Source organism: Xenopus laevis, chromosome 2L (assembly GCF_017654675.1).
Source record: "Xenopus laevis strain J_2021 chromosome 2L, Xenopus_laevis_v10.1, whole genome shotgun sequence".
Taxonomy (NCBI): Eukaryota; Metazoa; Chordata; class Amphibia; order Anura; family Pipidae; genus Xenopus; species Xenopus laevis.
Window position 1 is genome coordinate 181,411,250 of NC_054373.1, and position 21,730 is coordinate 181,432,979.

The window sequence follows — 21,730 nt, forward strand, 5'->3', positions numbered from 1 at the left end:
GTTTCTAAATATTTGTAACCTTGTTATGAGCTAAGGGGGCCCAGCCTGAAGGCCAGTTAGGGGGAGATTTGGGGTGAGTGCTTATTTGTACCCTGGAACTATAGCAGGGTGACACCCCAATGTTTCTATATATCTGTAACCTTGTTATGAGCTAAGGGGCCCAGTCTGAAGGCCAGTTAGGGGGAGATTTGGGGTGAGTGCTTATTTGTGTCCTGGGCACCCCTGGAACTATAGCAGGGTGACTGTTACCCCAATGTTTCTATATATCTGTAACCTTGTTATGAGCTAAGGGGGCCCAGTCTGAAGGTCAGTTAGGGGGAGATTTGGGGTGAGTGCTTATTTGTGTCCTGGGTACCCCTGGAACTATAGCAGGGTGTTACCCCAATGTTTCTATATATGTGTAATCGTGTTATGATGTAAGAAAGGACCTGACCAGAGGTTTATGCTCCAATGAGAACTATTTAATTACTGAGCTGGACACCATTCAATTTATTAATTTAGTTTTACATTGACCATAGGTGGCACAGAGGGCAGGCAGTTTAGGTCAGACAGTGGGTCTTTCCTGGGATTTCATATAAAGAATTCCTATGAAAGGTTACCATTGAATACATATATATCTTTCTTTTCTTTATATTTGTATATTTTATGCCTTTATCACTCTGCTCAGCAGAAGAACTGGAATGCATTATGGTGGCACTTTGGGTTGAAGGAGTAAAATGTGCCAGCGCGGGTACCACATGGCTGGAAATAGCTTTGTTTATTCTTGAGTGATTATTTTTATTTCGCTGCTTCTTGGAGATATTTGGGAGACGTAAATGTGCTGTTGACACTTCCCGTTCCTCACGAGTATGTGCTGGTATCAGTGCCAATCAGATGCTCATTAGAAAAGGCCTCGCTCAGCTCTTGGCAGCAGCCGTGCCACATTTATCCGGAGAGAATCACAGGCTGTGACGAGCCGACAAGTCATTTCACTTGCTGGAGAAAAATGTGTTTTGCCCCGGGGTGTAAATCACTCAGTGAATGGGCCCAGATGCCGCTACAAACCTGAAACTGGCGACTCTGTGCAACTGACATTTACATTCACCTTCCCTTTAATGTGTATAATGTTAAACTAGCACAGTGCATTTGTATTTATCCGTGTATTTATGTACGACATGTGCTGGGGATGTGCAGCACATCAGTATATAGAAAGGGAATGTGCTATTGGACTGTAGCTTTGCTGCGGATTTTGTATTTCTTCCGTTCAAGGTCACCCATTGGTCCAGTTGCCTTTCTCCATGGACTTGGGGGCAGAAGATTGATCCTTCCCCCCAAACAACCCAAAAAAAATTCTTGTCCCCAGTACTGGGATCAGGTCCTGTGCAACATCCATCGGTTCTGTTCATACCAACTATATACAGTATCATGGTTGACCCCCTTCTTGTGCCCAGTCTAGTTTCTCTAACGCCTCTCTGTGAACATTTGGGACTTTCCCTTGACAACAGCAGGAGAAACTCTTTGAAAGCCAATGAGTGGTGCCTCTACCGTCTACTGGAATAACAATTGATTTAGAAACAAGTTTCCGGGCGATTGGGACTGAAACAGAAGCAATATGGGTGGATCTTACTGCTCATACAGCCCCCCAATGCACAATGTGGGGAGCACAATACTACAGTCATTAGCACTGTTGTCTCTATGGGGTTCCTCCTGCAATCAGAAAACAAACTAAAGTACTATATATGGCTCTGCAAGTGATCCTTAGAATGGAATTTCCACTGGGCCCATATATTATTATTATTATTATTATTATTATTATTATTAAATGGGATGTAAAATGTGCACCTGATTTCCAGTCCCAATGTTCTGTGATGAATTAAAGGTTTAATGGGAAAAGGTGAAGTTTGTGCAGCTTGTTTGCAGAATGGCCCTTTGAAATGCTCCGACAGAGAAGATGAAGGGAAATGCGCATAAAATGCGACAGAATGAGCCGAGAATATAATAAATATTTATAGCTATGTGGAGGCATAGGTCGGCATTTCTTCATTAGACATGAAACGTTATCCCTCTGGGCATCAAAGGGAGGTAATTAAAACATTACTTTTGGTACTGTCAGACATCAGGCTGGATTGGGGGGGGGACCAGTTCTGCAGAGTGGGTCTGGGTTGTATATACAGTATATATACAGTTCTGCAGAGTGGGTCTGGGTTGTATATATACAGTATATATACAGTTCTGCAGAGTGGGTCTGGGTTGTATATACAGTATATATACAGTTCTGCAGAGTGGGTCTGGGTTGTATATACAGTATATATACAGTTCTGCAGAGTGGGTCTGGGTTGTATATACAGTATATATACAGTTCTGCAGAGTGGGTCTGGGTTGTATATACAGTATATATACAGTTCTGCAGAGTGGGTCTGGGTTGTATATACAGTATATATACAGTTCTGCAGAGTGGGTCTGGGTTGTATATATACAGTATATATACAGTTCTGCAGAGTAGGTCTGGGTTGTATATACAGTATATATACAGTTTTGCAGAGTGGGTCTGGGTTGTATATACAGTATATATACAGTTCTGCAGAGTGGGTCTGGGTTGTATATACAGTATATATACAGTTCTGCAGAGTGGGGTCTGGGTTGTATATACAGTATATATACAGTTCTGCAGAGTGGGTCTGGGTTGTATATATACAGTATATATACAGTTCTGCAGAGTGGGTTTGGGTTGTATATACAGTATATATACAGTTCTGCAGAGTGGGTCTGGGTTGTATATACAGTATATATACAGTTCTGCAGAGTGGGTCTGGGTTGTATATATACAGTATATATACAGTTCTGCCAGAGTGGGTCTGGGTTGTATATACAGTATATATACAGTTCTGCAGAGTGGGTCTGGGTTGTATATACAGCATATATACAGTTCTGCAGAGTGGGTTTGGGTTGTATATACAGTATATATACAGTTCTGCAGAGTGGGTCTGGGTTGTATATACAGTATATATACAGTTCTGCAGAGTGGGTCTGGGTTGTATATACAGTATATACACAGTTCTGCAGAGTGGGTCTGGGTTGTATATACAGTATATATACAGTTCTGCAGAGTGGGTCTGGGTTGTATATACAGTATATATACAGTTCTGCAGAGTGGGTCTGGGTTGTATATATACAGTATATATACAGTTCTGCAGAGTGGGTCTGGGTTGTATATATACAGTATATATACAGTTCTGCAGAGTGGGTCTGGGTTGTATATACAGTATATATACAGTTCTGCAGAGTGGGTCTGGGTTGTATATACAGCATATATACAGTTCTGCAGAGTGGGTCTGGGTTGTATATACAGTATATATACAGTTCTGCAGAGTGGGTCTGGGTTGTATATATACAGTATATATACAGTTCTGCAGAGTGAGTCTGGGTTGTATATACAGTATATATACAGTTCTGCAGAGTGGGTCTGGGTTGTATATACAGTATATATACAGTTCTGCAGAGTGGGTCTGGGTTGTATATACAGCATATATACAGTTCTGCAGAGTGGGTTTGGGTTGTATATACAGTATATATACAGTTCTGCAGAGTGGGTCTGGGTTGTATATATACAGTATATATACAGTTCTGCAGAGTGGGTCTGGGTTGTATATACAGTATATATACAGTTCTGCAGAGTGGGTCTGGGTTGTATATACAGTATATATACAGTTCTGCAGAGTGGGTCTGGGTTGTATATACAGTATATATACAGTTCTGCAGAGTGGGTTTGGGTTGTATATACAGTATATATACAGTTCTGCAGAGTGGGTCTGGGTTGTATATACAGTATATATACAGTTCTGTTTCAAGAATGTCATTCATTTTTTTTTCAAAATTCTAGGTTGTTGGAGGAAAAGTTTTGGAGGAAGAAATCAGTTTCCCAGTAAGTTTATAAACGTATATGTCATGTACAACATAATCATAGAAACCGTCCCACCAATAGGGAGCAAAGGCTATAAAGTTATGACTTCAGCACTCACATTCTTACAATGGGGAAATATAGACCAAAACATCAACAAAATCATAATTCTTCCTTTAAAATAATAACAGAATGAGGACAACAAAAATAATCTTTTTTTCCCTATAACCTGTAAATAGGGGATAGAGGGTAACAGGTGGGCCCTGATATTGTCCTCATCTCAGTTGAAGTAAAAAAGAAACCCATTCAGAAATACAGTGAGCCCCCACTAACAGCATGTCATGTGACATTTGGGATTTGGGGGACATGGGAACAGAGGAGTGATGCCCTCGCATGGACTCTATTCTCTCTGTTAGGGGGATATTTCCAATTAATTTTCTTTCCAAAACATTTGTTCCGCTACTGCTGTCAGATGGGGGTTTATGTATTTCACTGTAGGATCTCGTGATACAAATAAACTGATTTTCTCTACAATTAACCCTTGTGTAGCTCATGTGCCTGTTCCCTAACACCCGCCCCTTGTCTCTTGCAGCTCACATTTGGCCATTTGGGGCAGGTAGTGGACAAGAAGAAATCCATCACCCTTCAGGACATCAGCTCGGTGAGTGTGACCCCCGTTATACTCTCCTTTATAGACCAGGTCTGAGATATATGTTTTGCATATATATATAAATACATTAGGATATTGTTGCTTTTATTGTACTTCAACTTGTGTTCATTTGTGCCAGCAATAAAACACCAGGTGGTAATAACCAGCATGAAATGACGGCAATAAAAAGCATCTGCATAGCGGCGCCATGCCGGGGAATGTACTGGCCAAACAATATTATAGTTTAAAGGAGAACTAAAGCTTGACTAAAGAATTAGGTAGAAATGTTGTACATGATGTTTTGTGCTTCTGTACCAGCCCAATGCAACCACAGCCCTTTAGCAGTAAAGATCTGTGTCTCCAAAGATGCCCCAGTAGCTCCCCATCTTCTTTTCTGCTGATTCACTGCACATGCTCTGTGCTGCTGTCACTTACTGAGCTTAGGGACCCACTCACAATATACAGTACACATAGAATAGAAATGTCACAATATAAGGCTGATTAGTAATTAATACACATAATTACTACATGGCAGCACAGAAACCAGTGCAATTAGCATCAGAATTGAATAATCAGCAAACCTGTAGCATCAGCTTATATTACAGCCAGGGAAGCTCATTTTCTGCTGGATAATTAGTGACGAGCCCTAAGCTTAGCTTCTCAACAGCCAATCAGAGCCCACTGAGCATATGAGTGTCACAGACACTTTCCAAGATGGTGACCCCCTGTGACAAGTTTGAAGTCCTGGATCATTGCTGCTATTGACAAGCTCAAACTTTAGCCTCGTGCAATAAGTTCACTGTATAAAATATGCCATTTTTAGCCACATTTATTTTTAGGGTTAAATTCTCCTTTAAAGGAAAACTTGTCTCCTATGTGATAAATTTATAATGTCATTCATTCTTATTCATGTCCATTTTGTACCTACAACGTACATATTGACCTCTTATTTACCATATAAAGAGCCGTTCCTCATTGGACAATCCACCGTCCTGTTCACTTCAATTCATATTCAAAGCAGCACACACATACAATACAAGTATATAACTGCTGAGTTGATTAAAGGGTTTATGCCTATTATAAAAAAAAAACGATGCAAATGTTTATGATTGCGTTACAATAAATTTTTCCTTGAACATGGGGCCTGTTTCTGGCAGGAGATGTTTTATTGCCCTTTTTATTAAAAACATTGCCGTGCAGTCATTTCTGTTTATTTAAACTAGAATGTGAACACTTTCCATTTCAACCATCACTTGCAGCACGTGTCAGATGGTGGCGCTGTTCTGTTGCAGTTTGTTGAGAAAACTGCCCATTGACTGAAACTGGTGGGAAATGGTACTGCAACTGCCATCTGCAATAACTTATGAACGACACAGAGCCTTCCTCTCAGTCAGGGTGAAGGGTGGCAGCCATACTTGGATTGGCACAAATTGAATTTGAAGAGACTATGGTCTTCCATTTGAGTGTAAATAGCCCTCAATAGTTTCTTTTTGGCTCATAAATCAAACAGCTATAATAGTTCTGAGAATTCTGTCTAGTGTAAACTGACATCTAATCAGGGTCGGACTGGGCCGGTGGCGGGCCCCGCCGGCCCAGACCCGAACCCTGCCTTCCCAAGATGCACTGAAGGTAGGTTTTACCTACCGGTTAATTTTACACGTGCTTGGGGGGTGGGGAGGCCCCCGAATTGGTAGCCCAGTGGGCTCTGCACCCGCCAGTCGACCCTGTATCTAACGACAACCTCTGTGCCAAGCTGGGAGACCCTGATAAGAAGGTGACAATGAGTGGTGGGGGCTCAATGATAGCTCACTAATGGGCTGAACTGGGAACCCAATGGGTAAAATTAGCAGTACAGATATTCCAAATTAATGGAAAATGAATAAAAGGAGAAGTTAAGCATAACTAAAGAATTAGGTAGAAATGTTGTACATGATGTTTTGTGCTTCTGTACCAGCCCAAGGCAACCAAATCCCTTTAGCAGAAAAGATCTGTGTCTCCAAAGATGCCCCAGTAGCTCCCCATCTTCTTTTCTGCTGATTCACTGCACATGCTCTGTGCTGCTGTCACTTACTGAGCTTAGGGAGCCACTCACAATATACAGTACACATAGAATAGAAATGTCACAATATAAGGCTGATTAGTAATTAATACAGATAATTACTACATGGCAGCACAGAAACCAGTGCAATTAGCATCAGAATTTAATAATCAGCAAACCTGTAGCATCAGCTTATATTACAGGGGAAGCTCATTTTCTGCTGGATAATTAATGACGAGCCCTAAGCTTAGCTTCTCAACAGCCAATCAGAGCCCACTGAGCATGTGAGTGTCACAGACACTTTCCAAGATGGTGACCCCCTGTGACAAGTTTGAAGTCCTGGATCATTGCTGCTATTGACAAGCTGAAACTTTAGCCTCATGCAATAATGTCATTATATAAAATAGGACATTTTTGGCCATATTAATTTTTAGGGTTTAGTTCTCCTTTAAGGGTGATATGAAATGGTAACTATTCCCTTGCTACTTTGTGAGTACTAACCTACATACCTGTTCTGTGTTCTAGGAGGAGCACCGGCAGCTCAATAACATGTTGGGGTTCGAGGTTCATTCCATGCTGTGTGTCCCCGTCATTAGTCGCGCCACCTCCCAAGTGGTAGCCCTGGCGTGTGCATTCAACAAACAAGGAGGGAAGTAAGTGACCCATATTATTGTGCTACACTCTCAGGACCCCTCACTCAATGATACGGCCTTGGGACAGTTTTACTTTAGAAGAATAAGGTCTTTATTCATGAGCTCGGGGTGACTTGTGTTATCACTGCCAGATAACAAAGGATCAGTGGGACCAACAACTAAACGCAAATAAGAAGCAAATGTGCAGGGTGTGAGCTCATCTCTCTTATCTTGTCTGAATTATAGGGAAGTGAATGATACAATTTCCTCTTATTTACTGCTAAATACTTCCTACAGCCAATGATACTGACCCGTTACTATAAGGGCTGAGCCTCCCCTTTAACTGGATCTATGGTACGTGCTGCCCAATCTCTCACATAGGCATCAGGCACTCTTAAAGGGGACGTAACCCAAACATATATTATGTTGCCTAAGTAACATTCTAACCAACTTCCCAATATCAATTCATTCCTCATTCTCACTGGGTTTATAGTTCTGTGTAACTGTCATTGTGTCTGTCCCTTTCTCTGCACTGCTGCCTCTGACTCCTGATACAACTTCCCAATATCCATTCATTCCTCATTCTCACTGGGTTTATAGTTCTGTGTAACTGTCATTGTGTCTGTCCCTTTCTCTGCACTGCTGCCTCTGACTCCTGATACAACTTCCCAATATCCATTCATTCCTCATTCTCACTGGGTTTATAGTTCCGTGTAACTGTTATTGTGTCTGTCCCTTTCTCTGCACTGCTGCTTCTGACTCCTGATACAACTTCCCAATATCCATTCATTCCTCATTCTCACTGGGTTTATAGTTCTGTGTAACTGTCATTGTGTCTGTCCCTTTCTCTTCTCTGCACTGCTGCCTCTGACTCCTGATACAACTTCCCAATATCCATTCATTCCTCATTCTCACTGGGTTTATAGTTCTGTGTAACTGTCATTGTGTCTGTCCCTTTCTCTGCACTGCTGCCTCTGACTCCTGATACAACTTCCCAATATCCATTCATTCCTCATTCTCACTGGGTTTATAGTTCTGTGTAACTGTCATTGTGTCCTGTCCCTTTCTCTGCACTGCTGCCTCTGACTCCTGATACAACTTCCCAATATCCATTCATTCCTCATTCTCACTGGGTTTATAGTTCTGTGTAACTGTCATTGTGTCTGTCCCTTTCTCTGCACTGCTGCCTCTGACTCCTGATACAACTTCCCAATATCCATTCATTCCTCATTCTCACTGGGTTTATAGTTCCGTGTAACTGTTATTGTGTCTGTCCCTTTCTCTGCACTGCTGCTTCTGACTCCTGATACAACTTCCCAATATCCATTCATTCCTCATTCTCACTGGGTTTATAGTTCTGTGTAACTGTCATTGTGTCTGTCCCTTTCTCTTCTCTGCACTGCTGCCTCTGACTCCTGATACAACTTCCCAATATCCATTTATTCCTCATTCTCACTGGGTTTATAGTTCTGTGTAACTGTCATTGTGTCTGTCCCTTTCTCTTCTCTGCACTGCTGCCTCTGACTCCTGATACAACTTCCCAATATCCATTCATTCCTCATTCTCACTGGGTTTATAGTTCTGTGTAACTGTCATTGTGTCTGTCCTTTTCTCTTCTCTGCACTGCTGCCTCTGACTCCTGATACAACTTCCCAATATCCATTCATTCCTCATTCTCACTGGGTTTATAGTTCCGTGTAACTGTCATTGTGTCTGTCCCTTTCTCTGCACTGCTGCCTCTGACTTCTGATACAACTTCCCAATATCCAAAAGCACCTGTTTATATTTTTAAACCTGTGGGAGTATTTCATCTTGGGAAGCTCTGGTTTCATGGATAACCGACTAAAAGAAGAAGCAAAGTGGCAGGGATTGTGTTCAAAATGAGAAATCTGAGACCCAGTCAAGTCTGGAGATTTAGCTATTTACTAATTAGCACAGACAAACTGAAATAAACCTGACAGTTGGTAACTTTGCACTTCCTATTCCTTTTCATTTGTTTGATTTGTCAATTGTCATATTTTTGCTACTGTTTCATAATTATGGAATCTTTCTCTGAAAGGTAAATGTACCCAAAAGTTAACATTTTCTATGGTTAATCAAATCAATACGGTTCTGACTCCAGAAACGATGTAGCAGAAGGCAGCTGTATAAACCTGCAAAGACACGTGCGATGATGCATTTTGCTACATTGTTTCAAGAGCCAGAACCAGCAGTAATATACTGGCAGCATCATGGGAACTGATGGGAAGTACTAAACCAATCTCAATTCTCCGTGTTACTGTTAAAGGCGAAATAAATGGAAAATGTAAGTTAAAAAAAAACCTTCTGTGAGTGGAGCTGAATTACCAAGCAAAGTTGGATGGAATAGTGAGTGGAGCACGGATTAGTAGATGGATAATATCCTCGGGGAGCCATTGAGCTTGGAAATAAGCCTGGGAGAATATTAAAATGCCTATAATGCAATATAATGGTTGGCTAATGCAGCGAGTGTGAATAATGATGTATATGAACAGGGGATTATATTGCTCTCCCTGTGCTTTATGCTTCACTCAAATGCCCTGTGTTTTACTCCCTTCCCAAGTATCAGCCCTGAATTATTATACAATGAATTCCTGCTGCCCGAGGCATTAGCCAATGTGCTCACAATTAATTTACCCACAATCCATAGTGAACTGAAAGCAACACTCACTCTGCACCACTCAGACATGCTCATAAAGGGCATTAATGCCTCTGTTTTATGAGGGTACGAGTAAAATTCTCTCCCCCAAACAGGTATAACTTATTGACTCTCCTTCTCAGTCTGTGGCGGAACTACCAGGGGAGCAGGGGGTGCTAGCGGGCCAGGGCCCCCCATACGCCACTGAAATCACCCTGTCAGCGTGCCGTACAGAGGGGGGCGGGGCCCGGCTGTGCGTCACGCACCAGGGCCCGCCCCCCTCTAGGAACGCTGCTGTTCTCAGTGATGAGCAGTAGCACAGTTCAGCTGGGGCGTGTGCAAACTGCTGCTGGAGGTTGCACTGAATTACATAAAGCCAAGATTTGGGTGTCAGGGTCCTTTAAAGGAACAGTTCAGTATAAAAACAAAAACTGGATAAATAGACAGACTGTGCAAAATAAAGATAAAAAAATCTAATATAGTTAGTTAGCCAAAAATGTAATGTATAAAGGCTGGAGTGACTGGATGTGTAACAGAATAGCCAGAACACTACTTCCTGCTTTCCAGCTCTCTTGCTTTCCACTGATTGGTTACCAGGCAGTAACCAATCAGAGACTTGAGGGGGGCCGCATGGGTCATAACTGTTGCTTTTGAATCTGAGCTGAATGTTGAAGATCAATTACAAACTCACTGAACAGTTATGTCCCATGTGGCCCCCCTTATAGTCACTGACTAACTCAGAGTTAGAGAGCTGAAAAGCAGGAAGTAGTGTTCTGGATATTATGTTACACATCCACTCACTCCAGCCTTTATACATTACATTTTTGGCTGATCAACTATATTAGAAACATTTTTCTATTTTGCACAGCCTATATATTTACCCAGTTTTTAATTTTATACTGAACTGTTCCTTTAAGGAAACCAGAGTTGGTGGTTCCACTCACAAACTTTTTAACTCTCCCTTCATCTCCAGTTATTATCTTGTCATTACATTCTACATTTTCAGCCTGTTTCTTCGTTCCCCTTTCTTCTTCCTATCTGCCTTCTTGTCTCTCCTTTTATCCCCCTTCTGTTGCCCCTTCCTATCCCCCTACTCACTTCTATTGCCCATCTTCAGCACCCTACTCACTTCTGTTGCACTTTCCCAGCCACCTACTCACTTCTGTTGCCCCTTCCCAGTCCCTACTCACTTCTATTGCCCCTTCCCATCCCCCTACTCACTTCCATTGCCCCTTCCCATCCCCCAACTCATTTCTATTGCCCCTTCCCATCCTCCCTACTCACGTCTATTGCCCCTTCCCATCCTCCTACTCACTTCCATTGCCCCTTCCCATCCCCCTACTCACTTCTATTGTCCCTTCCCATCCCCCCTACTCACTTCCATTGCCCCTTCCCATCCCCGTACGCACTTCTATTGCCCCTTCTCATCCCCCTACTCACGTCTATTGCCCCTTCCCATCCCCCTACTCACTTCCATTGCACTTTCCCAGCCCCCTACTCACTTCTGTTGCCCCTTCCCAGTCCCCTTCTCATTTCCATTGCCCCTGCCCATCCCCCTACTCACTTCTATTGCTCCTTCCCATCCCCCTACTCACTTTCATTGCCCCTTCCCATCCCCCTACTCACTTCTATTGCCCCTTCCCATCCCTACTCACTTCCATTGCCCCGTCTTAGCCCCTACTCACTTCCATTGCCCCTTCTTAGCCCCTACTCACTTATATTGCCCTTTCCCACCCCCCTACTCACTTCTATTGCCCATTCCCAATCCCCTTCTGTTGCCCTTTCCCAGCCCCCTACTCATTTCTGTTGCCCTTTTCCAGTCCCTTACTCAAATCTGTTGCCCCTTCCCAGCCCCCTACTCACTCATGTTGCCCCTACATGCCTCTTCTTTGCTGGGACTAAGAAGGACTGCCATTAGTGATTATTAGGCCCATAGGAGATATGACCATCCCCCCATGGGCCTTACTTATTGTCCCTTGGTGCAAACAAATAAAACCCCATAAAAAAAAAAAAGCCCATTGCATGTACGATCTTGCCACTGATCCACTGATGTGATACTAAAATGCAGCCCATGATAAACCAAGCCCAAGCCACTCCTTATCAAGCCCCATCCCTATCACAGCCCACGAATCAGACCGTTCCTTTTTGTTCCCCCTGATGACAGCCACGCTCCCAAGTAGCCCCTGGCAGGAGAGACATTGCCCATTCAGTTGCTATTGGCACAGCATCAACTGCGTTCAGTTCCGGTGCTGCAGCTGATACTGGTAAATACAAGTAAATACTGGTAAATACAAGTAAATACTGGTAAATACAAGTAAATACTGGTAAATACAAGTAAATACTGGTACAGGTAAATAAAGTGTCAGATCAGTGTGGTACAAATGTGTCAGTAGAGGGATCGACCTTCAGAGCAGTGCCCTCCAGCTGGCAGCCAGTATTTAATTGTAGCATAAAGGTTCCGTCTGTCTACTCTTTAGCCCGTTTCTCAGCCCCCCATCCATCTGTTAGAGAACGGAGAAGGTCACATGAGCGGGTTGATGTATGGGCCCGTTATTGTGACAGATGTTTGTTTGGTTGTGCCCAGTTGGTGCCACTGCCAGGCATATTAAAACACTTTACCATAAAGAGATTAATGAGAACTTGGGGAATTCATCCAGATTTTGCAATTATACGGTTAAATTAAAGGGGGATTTTTGGGGGCAGAACATTTTCTTTTCATATGGTTTTCCCTTTTTTCCTGCAATTGACCTTTTTTAGACAGGGATTTGCATGATATTCCAACTGAAAACTGTGTGAGTGGCTGAACCTATAAGTTTTATATTCTACCTGTTTCCCTTGTTACCCAATGTAGGAATCATTCAGCCTTAAGGGTCTTCATAACTGACCTCTGTTGATCTGTTTTTGCTGGGGCCCCGGAGGTAACATTAAAGTCTTGCCATTTACGTGAAATATGAGTGAGATGTTACTTTAAGCGTGCAGGGTACTGACCTGAAACTCTAACTGCCTCCTAACAGCACAGCAGGCAAGTGCCGCTTCCATGGTGAGAATAAATCTGGCTTTCAGCACAGTCACAGACACTATTTACTTGCACACAAGGCAGTATAGGGGGGGGGGGCTTGCTCCATTAAAGGAGAAGGAAAGCTAGAGGGACAGTTTGTTGCCAATAGATTTGCCACAATAGTGCAAGCTATAACACTATATTTATTCTGCAGAATACGGTTACTATACCTGAGTAAACAGCTCTGTTTGTTTAGGATAGCAGCTGCCATATTGGCTCTCCCCGCTCGCTCATAGCTCTGGGCTCAGATTACAGCACGGAAGGGAGGAGAAGCAAACTGAGCATGCTCAAGCCCTAGCCCTGGAGGTTTAAGGTGAAAACAGGAAGTCTGATACAGAAGCCCATGAGTACACAATAGAAGGAAAGAAATGTGATGTTTCTTTTGACAGAGGACATTACTTTGAGGGTTACTGGAGTATTTATATAGACCTTTCTGATAAAGCTAACCTTTCCTTCTCCTTTAATGTGCAAAAGGATTCTCCAGTAAGGATTCTAAAATCATCCGATGTATTTATTTGTCTGTAGGAACTGACACTTTCCTTAATAGCCAGGTTTGAAAGCCACAGTGCTGGCGCTATTAGCCCTTTCCTTTAAACTTGCAAACAATCCACGTTCCCAAGTGTCAACCCAACTAACCCTCCTGTGTGCAAGCAGCAATACACCTATTGAACTCCCTCCAAACAGTGGGACAAGTACCTGTTTTTGCCTTAATTCGAATTAAATAATGGTGTGCTATCAGGCTGGGGCCATAAAAGTAACCATAGATTAGCCAGGGTTTGTTCTCCATTGGTAGAACCTTGGTGTTAACTGAGCAGTGCTTTCTGTGGTTGGGCAGATTGTTGTAATTGATTGAAGTAATTTTGGCAAAACACAAGTCTATTAAAGCTATGGTGACGGCACCAGTGCATCGTTGTAGTTCCCTCCCAAAGGATCTCCGTATGCCCATATTATAATCCATATTATAATCCATTTGTTGGCCTGAATGGCCAAATTATCAGATCATCCGGATTTGGCCCGTCAAGTTTAATGGGACCACCCACTGCTGATTCGCTTTGAGCCAGGTCATCGACTAGTGTGAAGAAGGCATTACACACTTACTGTGATGAACAAAGGAAGATTATTTAGCAGCTTCTCATAGGTTATAAGAGGGGCAGACTGAAGTCAACTGACCAGGAACTTCCAGTTATACAATTTATACTTCATGAAAGATCCTCTCTCGTCCTCTCAATCTCACACACATCTCGTCTTCCTTGAAGCCTCACACTCTCAATCGCATAATCGCCCAGGAACGCTTCCTCAACTACTCACTCCTCCAGGGAGTCCTTGCTAGCTACCCAAACTACCTCTAGTTCCTAGAGCATGTTAATCACTATAAACTACCTCTCTATCTAAGGACTGGTACCCAGTTGGTCTGACCCATTATGTCTGCCTCACCTGCTGTTGATATTAGGCCACAAAGGAAGCTTATATAGACTCCTAAAGTAAAATATCCCTTCAGGCCAACCATAGTGGCTAGTGACCACTGGTCGTTGACTTAGATATTGCCTTGACTGTTCACATTTGGAAATAAACAAGACCTGCTTACAAGTTCATGGCCACATTGTGTAAAAATCGACTCATTTGGCAGTGAGCAGTTTATGAGCAGAAGATTTCTGGCACCCAACTCTACTTTGTAATGTCACCCCCCACAAAATAGAATGGTGCTTAGAGTCTTCAGTTGTCTCATTGCTGCTCTTTCAACATTGCCCCCCAAGATTCCTAATCTGACGTTTCCTTGGTGTTGCAGGTACACAGAGGTAGATGAGCACAAGATCCAGCACTGCTTCTGTTACACCTCCACGGTTCTCACCAGCACACTGGCCTTCCAGAAAGAACAAAAGTTAAAGTGTGAATGCCAGGTGAGTCCAACTGGTTCCTCTGCTCTTCTGCTTGGAGTTGTTGGTCATATTTGGTATCAGATCTTGTCTTGGAATCAAGCTGATTGTATTGTACTTTGTTTACTGATTATTGTTTAAATGTTCTAGACTGGGTTGCAAAGCAAGGATACAAGTCCCTAGTGACTAAGACAAGAGTCAAAAAAAGGGACTTGTTTCCTAGACCAATCAAAAACAGTATCAAATGAAAACACAACAATCTCATCAGTCTGATTTCTGCCATTGTCTCAAAGCCACATTTCTGCCATCTTGTTCATCTTCAGCCCATTAATCCTCTCAAAATCTTGGCCTTGAGTCACACTGTATCTTCACTTCTCTGCCCTGATTGTGACTCCAGCAACTGGAAGGCAGATGAATTCTAAAGCTTTCCTATTACATTTATGAGTGTCAGCTCTTGAGCACTAGCAATAAAGGCAGGGACCTGTTTGGAATCCCGATGGATGTGCAGTGTTTGTATATGAGAGACTGAGGGGATGGAGACCCTTATAATATTTTATTGTGTGACCTAATCACTTATAGAGATGTCGCGAACTGTTCGCCGGCGAACTTGTTCGCGCGAACATCGGGTGTTCGCGCTCGCCGGAAGTTCGCGAACGTCGCGCGACGTTCGCCATTTTGGGTTCGCCATTGTTGGCGCTTTTTTTTGCCCTCTCACCCCAGACCAGCAGGTACATGGCAGCCAATCAGGAAGCTCTCCCCTGGACCACTCCCCTTCCCTATAAAAACCGAAGCCCTGCAGCGTTTTTTCACTCTGCCTGTGTGTGCTGAAGAGATAGTGTAGGGAGAGAGCTGCTGCCTGTTAGTGATTTCAGGGACAGTTGAAAGTTTGCTGGCTAGTAATCGTTTTGATACTGCTCTGTTATTGGAGGGACAGAAGTCTGCAGGGGTTTGAGGGACATTTAAGCTTAGGTAGCTTTGCTGGCTAGTAATCTACCTTCTACTGCAGTGCTCTGTATGTAGCTGCAGTGGGCAGCTGTCCTGCTTCTGATCTCATCTGCTGACTGCTGCAATAACAGTAGTCCTTGTAAGGACTGCTTTTATTTATTTTTTTGTTGTTTTACTACTACTACTACTACTACTATAAGAGCCCAGTGCTATTAGTCTAGCAGTGTTGGGGAGTGGGACTGGTGTGCTAATCTGCTGCTCCTAGTAGTTCAGCAGCACCAACTTTAATTATTTTTTTTTAATATTCATTTTTTTTTTATTTTACTTTTTTTTATTTTACTACCGCTGTAGTAGTGTATAAGTTGACCTTTTAGGCATTATTTGCCCTGTAGGCATTATTTGCACACTGTTTTCTTCAACCCGCCATCGAGCTGTGTGACCTTGTTCACATTCTGTCTAAATATCCATAATATTACCGTCTCCAGAAAAAACACCGGAGTGACTTTTTTCAAGCAGCCATAATATATTTTACGTAATCCATATCCACCGCTGTAGTAGTGTATACGTTGACCTTGTAGGCATTGTTTGCCCAGTTTTTTTGGCCGCAGCCACTGAAGCACAGAGGCCAGAAAAAATATGCCATATAAATGCTGAAAATAGTCATTTTTTGCCATACGTTGACTCAACGTATATGGCAAAAAATTACTATTTTCAGCATTTATATGGCATATTTTTTCTGGCAACTGTGCTTCAGTGGCTGCGACCAAAAAAACTGGGCAAACAATGCCTACAAGGTCAACATATGGCAAAAAATGACTATTTTCAGCATTTATATGGCATATTTTTTCTGGCAACTGTGCTTCAGTGGCTGCAACCAAAAAAACTGGGCAAACAATGTCTACAAGGTCAACGTATGGCGAAAAATTACTATTTTCAGCATTTATATGGCATATTTTTTATTGCAACTGTGCTTCAGTGGCTGCGTCCAAAAAAACTGGGCAAACAATGCCTACAAGGTCAACGTATGGCAGTTGTTTAAAGAGAACAGTAGATTACTAGCCAGCAAAGCTACCTAAGCTAAAATGTCCCTCAAATCCCTGCAGACTTCTGTCCCTCCAATACAGAGCAGTATCAAGCAGATTACTAGCCAGCAAACTTACTATCATCTGTCCCTGAAATCACTAACAGCTCTCCCCCTACACTATCTCTTCCAAGCACACACAGGCAGATTTTTCAGATACATTTTTGCCCTTGATCCCCCTCTGGCATGCCACTGTCCAGGTCGTTGCACCCTTTAAACAACTTTAAAATCATTTTTCTGGCCAGAAATGTCTTTTCTAGATGTTAAAGTTCGCCTTCCCATTGAAGTCTATGGGGTTCGCGAACCGTTCGCGAACCGCTCGCATTTTTGCGCAAGTTCGCGAATATGTTCGCGAACTTTTTTTCCGACGTTCGCTACATCCCTAATCACTTACGGTAAAGCCCCTCTTCAATCTTCCAGTCTTTGGGTTAAAGGGGAAGTAAAGGATGGAAGTAGTGTTTATTAAAATAATCAGGTAAAAATATGTAATGATCACATTATTCTTCTGTATCCCCTTCTGTCTCTCTACATACAGCTTTGTGTCGGAGTCGGTTATAACATTTAGGGGCAGTTTGTGAAATCAGAGCTCACCACAGAAATACTCACCCACTTTTTATTCATTCCTATCAGATTTTTAGAAGCTTATTTATCAGTGGGTGAAAGTTTGAATTCATTCAATATTAAATCCCATAGAAATGAATAGAAAGTGGATTTTTCTGTGGTGATCGCACTCCTTCACCCTGAAACATTATCCAGGGAGCACCCAGCTGTCAATCTGACCTGTCAATAGAAATCAGACTCCGACTCATGCATGCAGAAACACAGATTGCTGGGAGGGGAACGTGATTTATATTACAAAGTTCATTATTTTCATGAGATGAAATTTAGATTATGTATTCATTTTCCTGATAGTTCCCCTTTAACCCCAGTCCGTGTGCATGTTTAATAGACAGAGATGGAGGATTCTGAAAACAGCCAAACTCCTAACTGCCGGTAACGAAGGTATCACTGTAATTAACCGACTTCTTCTTATGCAAACGCCTCTTCCACGTGTCACTACATCAGTCTCACAGCAAGTAAATAAACTCAGCACGAGTGTCGGAGCAGTTTTCAGATAAAGACCAGGGTTAGTTTCACATAATCCCATTATTTGTTCTCTGATTTATTATTATTCAATCATTTTATATCAAGTTGCATATAAGTACAGTGCTGCATTGCTGAGAGGTATCACATATATAAACACATTGTTTTATCCTCACTGCACCATTAATATAGAATAACTTCATCAGCTCATGTTTTGTAATGAACAAGCAACTTGCTGTGTGTGGCCCTGTATTTAATGGACAAGTAATAGAGTTCCTGAGTTGCTGATTGTTACCCCAATGTTTCTATATATCTGTAACCTTGTTATGAGCTAAGGGGGCCCAGCCTGAAGGTCAGTTAGGGGGAGATTTGGGGTGAGTGTTTATTTGTACCCTGGGTCCCCCTGGAACTATAGCAGGGCGACACCCCAATGTTTCTATATATCTGTAACCTTGTTATGAGCTAAGGGGGTCCAGTCTGAAGGTCAGTTAGGGGGAGATTTGGGGTGAGTGTTTATTTGTACCCTGGGTACCCCTGGAACTATAGCAGGGTGACTACCCCAATGTTTCTATATATCTGTAACCTTGTTATGAGCTAAGGGGGCCCAGTCTGAAGGTCAGTTAGGGGGAGATTTGGGGTGAGTGCTTATTTGTACCCTGGGTACCCCTGGAACTATAGCAGGGTGACTGTTACCTAATGTTTCTATATATCTGTAACCTTGTTATGAGCTAAGGGGGCCCAGTCTGAAGGTCAGTTAGGGGGAGATTTGGGGTGAGTGCTCCGTGTACCCCCATTGGATCAGTAGTAAGGACAGAGCAGTTACACAGAATGACAGATAAAATAAATGGGCCCATTGGGTTTCACAGATGTCAGTATCTCCTTCCAATGCACAAAAAAGTTGTTTATTTATAATATACCCAGATAATGACAGCTTTAATTAAAAGTATTGTGGCCTGTGATCCGTAAAACATTGGAGCAAAGTCACGGGGGGGGGGGGGGGAGGTGACAACTAATGATGAGCCAAAGTCCCAGGTGCTGGAAGAGACTTTGCCTCAGTCGTTTCCTATGGAAATAACAAGCTCAGCAGATAGAAGGAATGATTTCTAGTCTTGCAGGGGATGAGAGACCCCGGGGGGTGCGATGCTGTAAAATCGGCACAGAATGTGTCAGTCACTCAGGCGAGTAACGGATTTCATGTTCCACTAATTGAACTGAAAGAAACATGGCTGGGGGGGAGCCAGGGGAATTTAAGGATCTTCATATAATAACAACAACAGCTTTATTTTCTGTGTCATTGTTAGATTGTCTCTCTGCAGATCACTAACACCTCACAAACTGGGGGGCACCATAGCAGCCAATCAGGAGCAGCCTGCTAATTCGTTGCTATGGGTTACTAGACCTGCAGCAGCCTTTGCCCTTGAGGAACTTTCACACATCACATTTCTGTTCCCATTGGAGTTGGCAGTTGACATTTGAGTTGTAAATATTCTAGATTCACATGGGGAAAGACCTTTGTTTCTTACGCCCCAGTGAATGTGTCCAACACAATGTGCAGGTTATCCCAACGCTACTGGGCAGCTGGGTCACATGACATCTCCGTCTGCTCAATCAGGTTGACCCCCCATAGAAGATCCGTTTTCTTTTGTGGCAACAGCTAAATGCAATTTGGCACCACTTAGTTTTCTTGCTCATATATATATATATATATATATACAGTATATATAAATATATGTATTAGATTGGATTACAGACACATCCGAATAATAACTACACAATGAACACACGACAAGTCAATGAGTATATGAAGTCATTATGGAATCATGTTTGTAATTAACTTCTGCCGCCTCCTCTTTCTTCCTCTCCATCAGCCTCAGATGGGGGTGTCCTGTCTCCACTCAGGGTGACAGCATTTATAATCAAGGTATTAATGGAAAACTAATTACACTTTATGGAGCGGGGGGATTAGCAAAGCGAGAGGTAGGAAGAGCGATACAATGCAAACGAGTCCTCAAAATGGAAGGGGAGACGTCTGAAGGGTGCAGTGCTAATTGGCCGGGTGCTGCTGGTGGGTGCTAAGGTCACCTTGAGACCATGACCATCTCTCTCCAGTATTATTTATTAGTGACACAGAGCTTGCACTCCATCCAGTTGCCAAGGACAAAGTCTCAGGGAACAGCAGGAGATGCTTATTTAAAGGAGAACTATTGTGAAAATAAAAATTTAATATAAGCTTCATCATCCTGAAATAAGAAACGTTCTAAATACAATTAATTGAAAATTCTGCATTGTTTCTGAAATAATCAAGTTTATCTTCACTATTCCTCTCTCAGCATCTGTTTCTCTTCATTCTCTCTTCATGCAGCAGTTGGGTGTCAGATATTCATTGACAGTTAGATCCAATATATCTTATAGGGGGGCTCCTTTTGCCTAGCAGATGAATTAGAGCTCACTCAAATAACTGATTCCAGTACAAACAAAATCTAACAAAATAACTGCCTTTTGCACAAATTCTGCATGTAGAGAGACATGATGTCTGGTGATTTTAATAGAGTGAGCTCTAATACATACATCTGCTGCATGAAGACAGAATGAAGAGAAACAGATGCTGAGAGAGGAATAGTGAAGATAAACTTGATTATTTCAGAAACAATGCAGAATATTTAATTGATTGTATTTAACGTTTCTTATTTCAGTATGATGAAGCTTATATTAAATTTTCATTTTCACTATAGTTCCCCTTTAACTGCTGGAGGGCTGTATTCTGCCCATGCTGAAAGCCTGCAGCTATGTGTCCAATGGCACGTAAGAAATCCTGTGTTTGTGACAAATAGCGAGGCTTTATCCTGGCACAAGAGCTGTGTGTGGGGAAGTCTGGCCAAGCTGTGCCACAACTGAAGCCCCTGGGACGACTCAGGGAAACAGCCGCACAGATGGGATCTCAGATACTGCAGGTGTTTCAGATGTGCAAGAAATGCGCGTTACAGGTGAGGCTGCGGCACAGCGTTGGGCATCTGGCGACACCTAGTGGAGAATGTTATGCAGAGACAATATTCAATAATCCCTGTAGGACTCTATGGGGGAATGAAATATGTTTCGCTAGTGCAAAAAACCTGCACAAAGACGATTGCGAATGTTGGCGGCCATCAGTGTCGGACTGGGATACCAGGGGCCCACCCAAAAACCTTTGACCAGGGGCCCACCAGTTATTCTTATTCCAGGGGCCCACTCTCAGTACTATTATTATTTTTCCTCTGCTCACTCAACCTCTATTCTCCTAGTCTTTTTTCCATACATACTTTAAACTATTTAGCCTCTTTGTTCTTATAGAAATAGGGAATGGCCATGAAATAGGACAAATGGTTAGAAGCAGGAGGGCCCACTGACACCTGGTCCCACCGGACTTTTCCTAGTCTCCCGGTGGGCCAGTCCGACACTGGCAGCCATGTTTGAGTCCTTTTTGACGACTTCATTGGGAAACTTGCGAACGTTCGCAGTGGATGTAATAAAATTTTGCAATGGCAAAACCTTTTTTGCAACAAAATATTTAACGAAACTCCAGAGCGGGTGTTAACACTAAACCTTTGCTTAGCACAATGTGATTTTACATTGCGAGCAGCGCTAAACATTCGCCAAGGCGCCATTTTAAATAACGCTTGTGACTTTTAATTACATTGCCCCTCATGGGGGAACTGTATTAGAATTATTAAAGTGTAAAATCTTTGCAAATACAAATTCGCCCGTCGCAATGTAATAGTCTTCATCAGGCTTTTATTTCATTGCGAATCTTAATTGCGGAACTTTAGTAGCTGCTCTGGAGTTTCGTTAAATATTTTGTTG

The 21,730-nt window shown here is 42.6% G+C and overlaps 1 protein-coding gene across 6 annotated transcripts in view; it reads left to right on the plus strand.

Annotated features, from left to right (window-relative positions):
- The window catches only part of LOC108705781 (cGMP-dependent 3',5'-cyclic phosphodiesterase-like), a 296,620-nt gene that overhangs the window by 252,312 nt on the left and 22,578 nt on the right, over positions 1 to 21,730 (plus strand). For all 6 annotated transcript variants that reach the window (XR_005965535.1, XM_041582772.1, XM_041582771.1 and 3 more), the window contains 4 exons: positions 3,860 to 3,901; positions 4,470 to 4,538; positions 7,090 to 7,217; positions 14,697 to 14,808. Coding sequence is in view for 5 of the 6 variants with exons in the window: in XM_041582772.1 (XP_041438706.1) it covers positions 3,860 to 3,901; positions 4,470 to 4,538; positions 7,090 to 7,217; positions 14,697 to 14,808 (351 nt within the window). In the remaining variant the exon portion in view is untranslated. The remainder of the gene's footprint in view (positions 1 to 3,859; positions 3,902 to 4,469; positions 4,539 to 7,089; positions 7,218 to 14,696; positions 14,809 to 21,730) is intronic.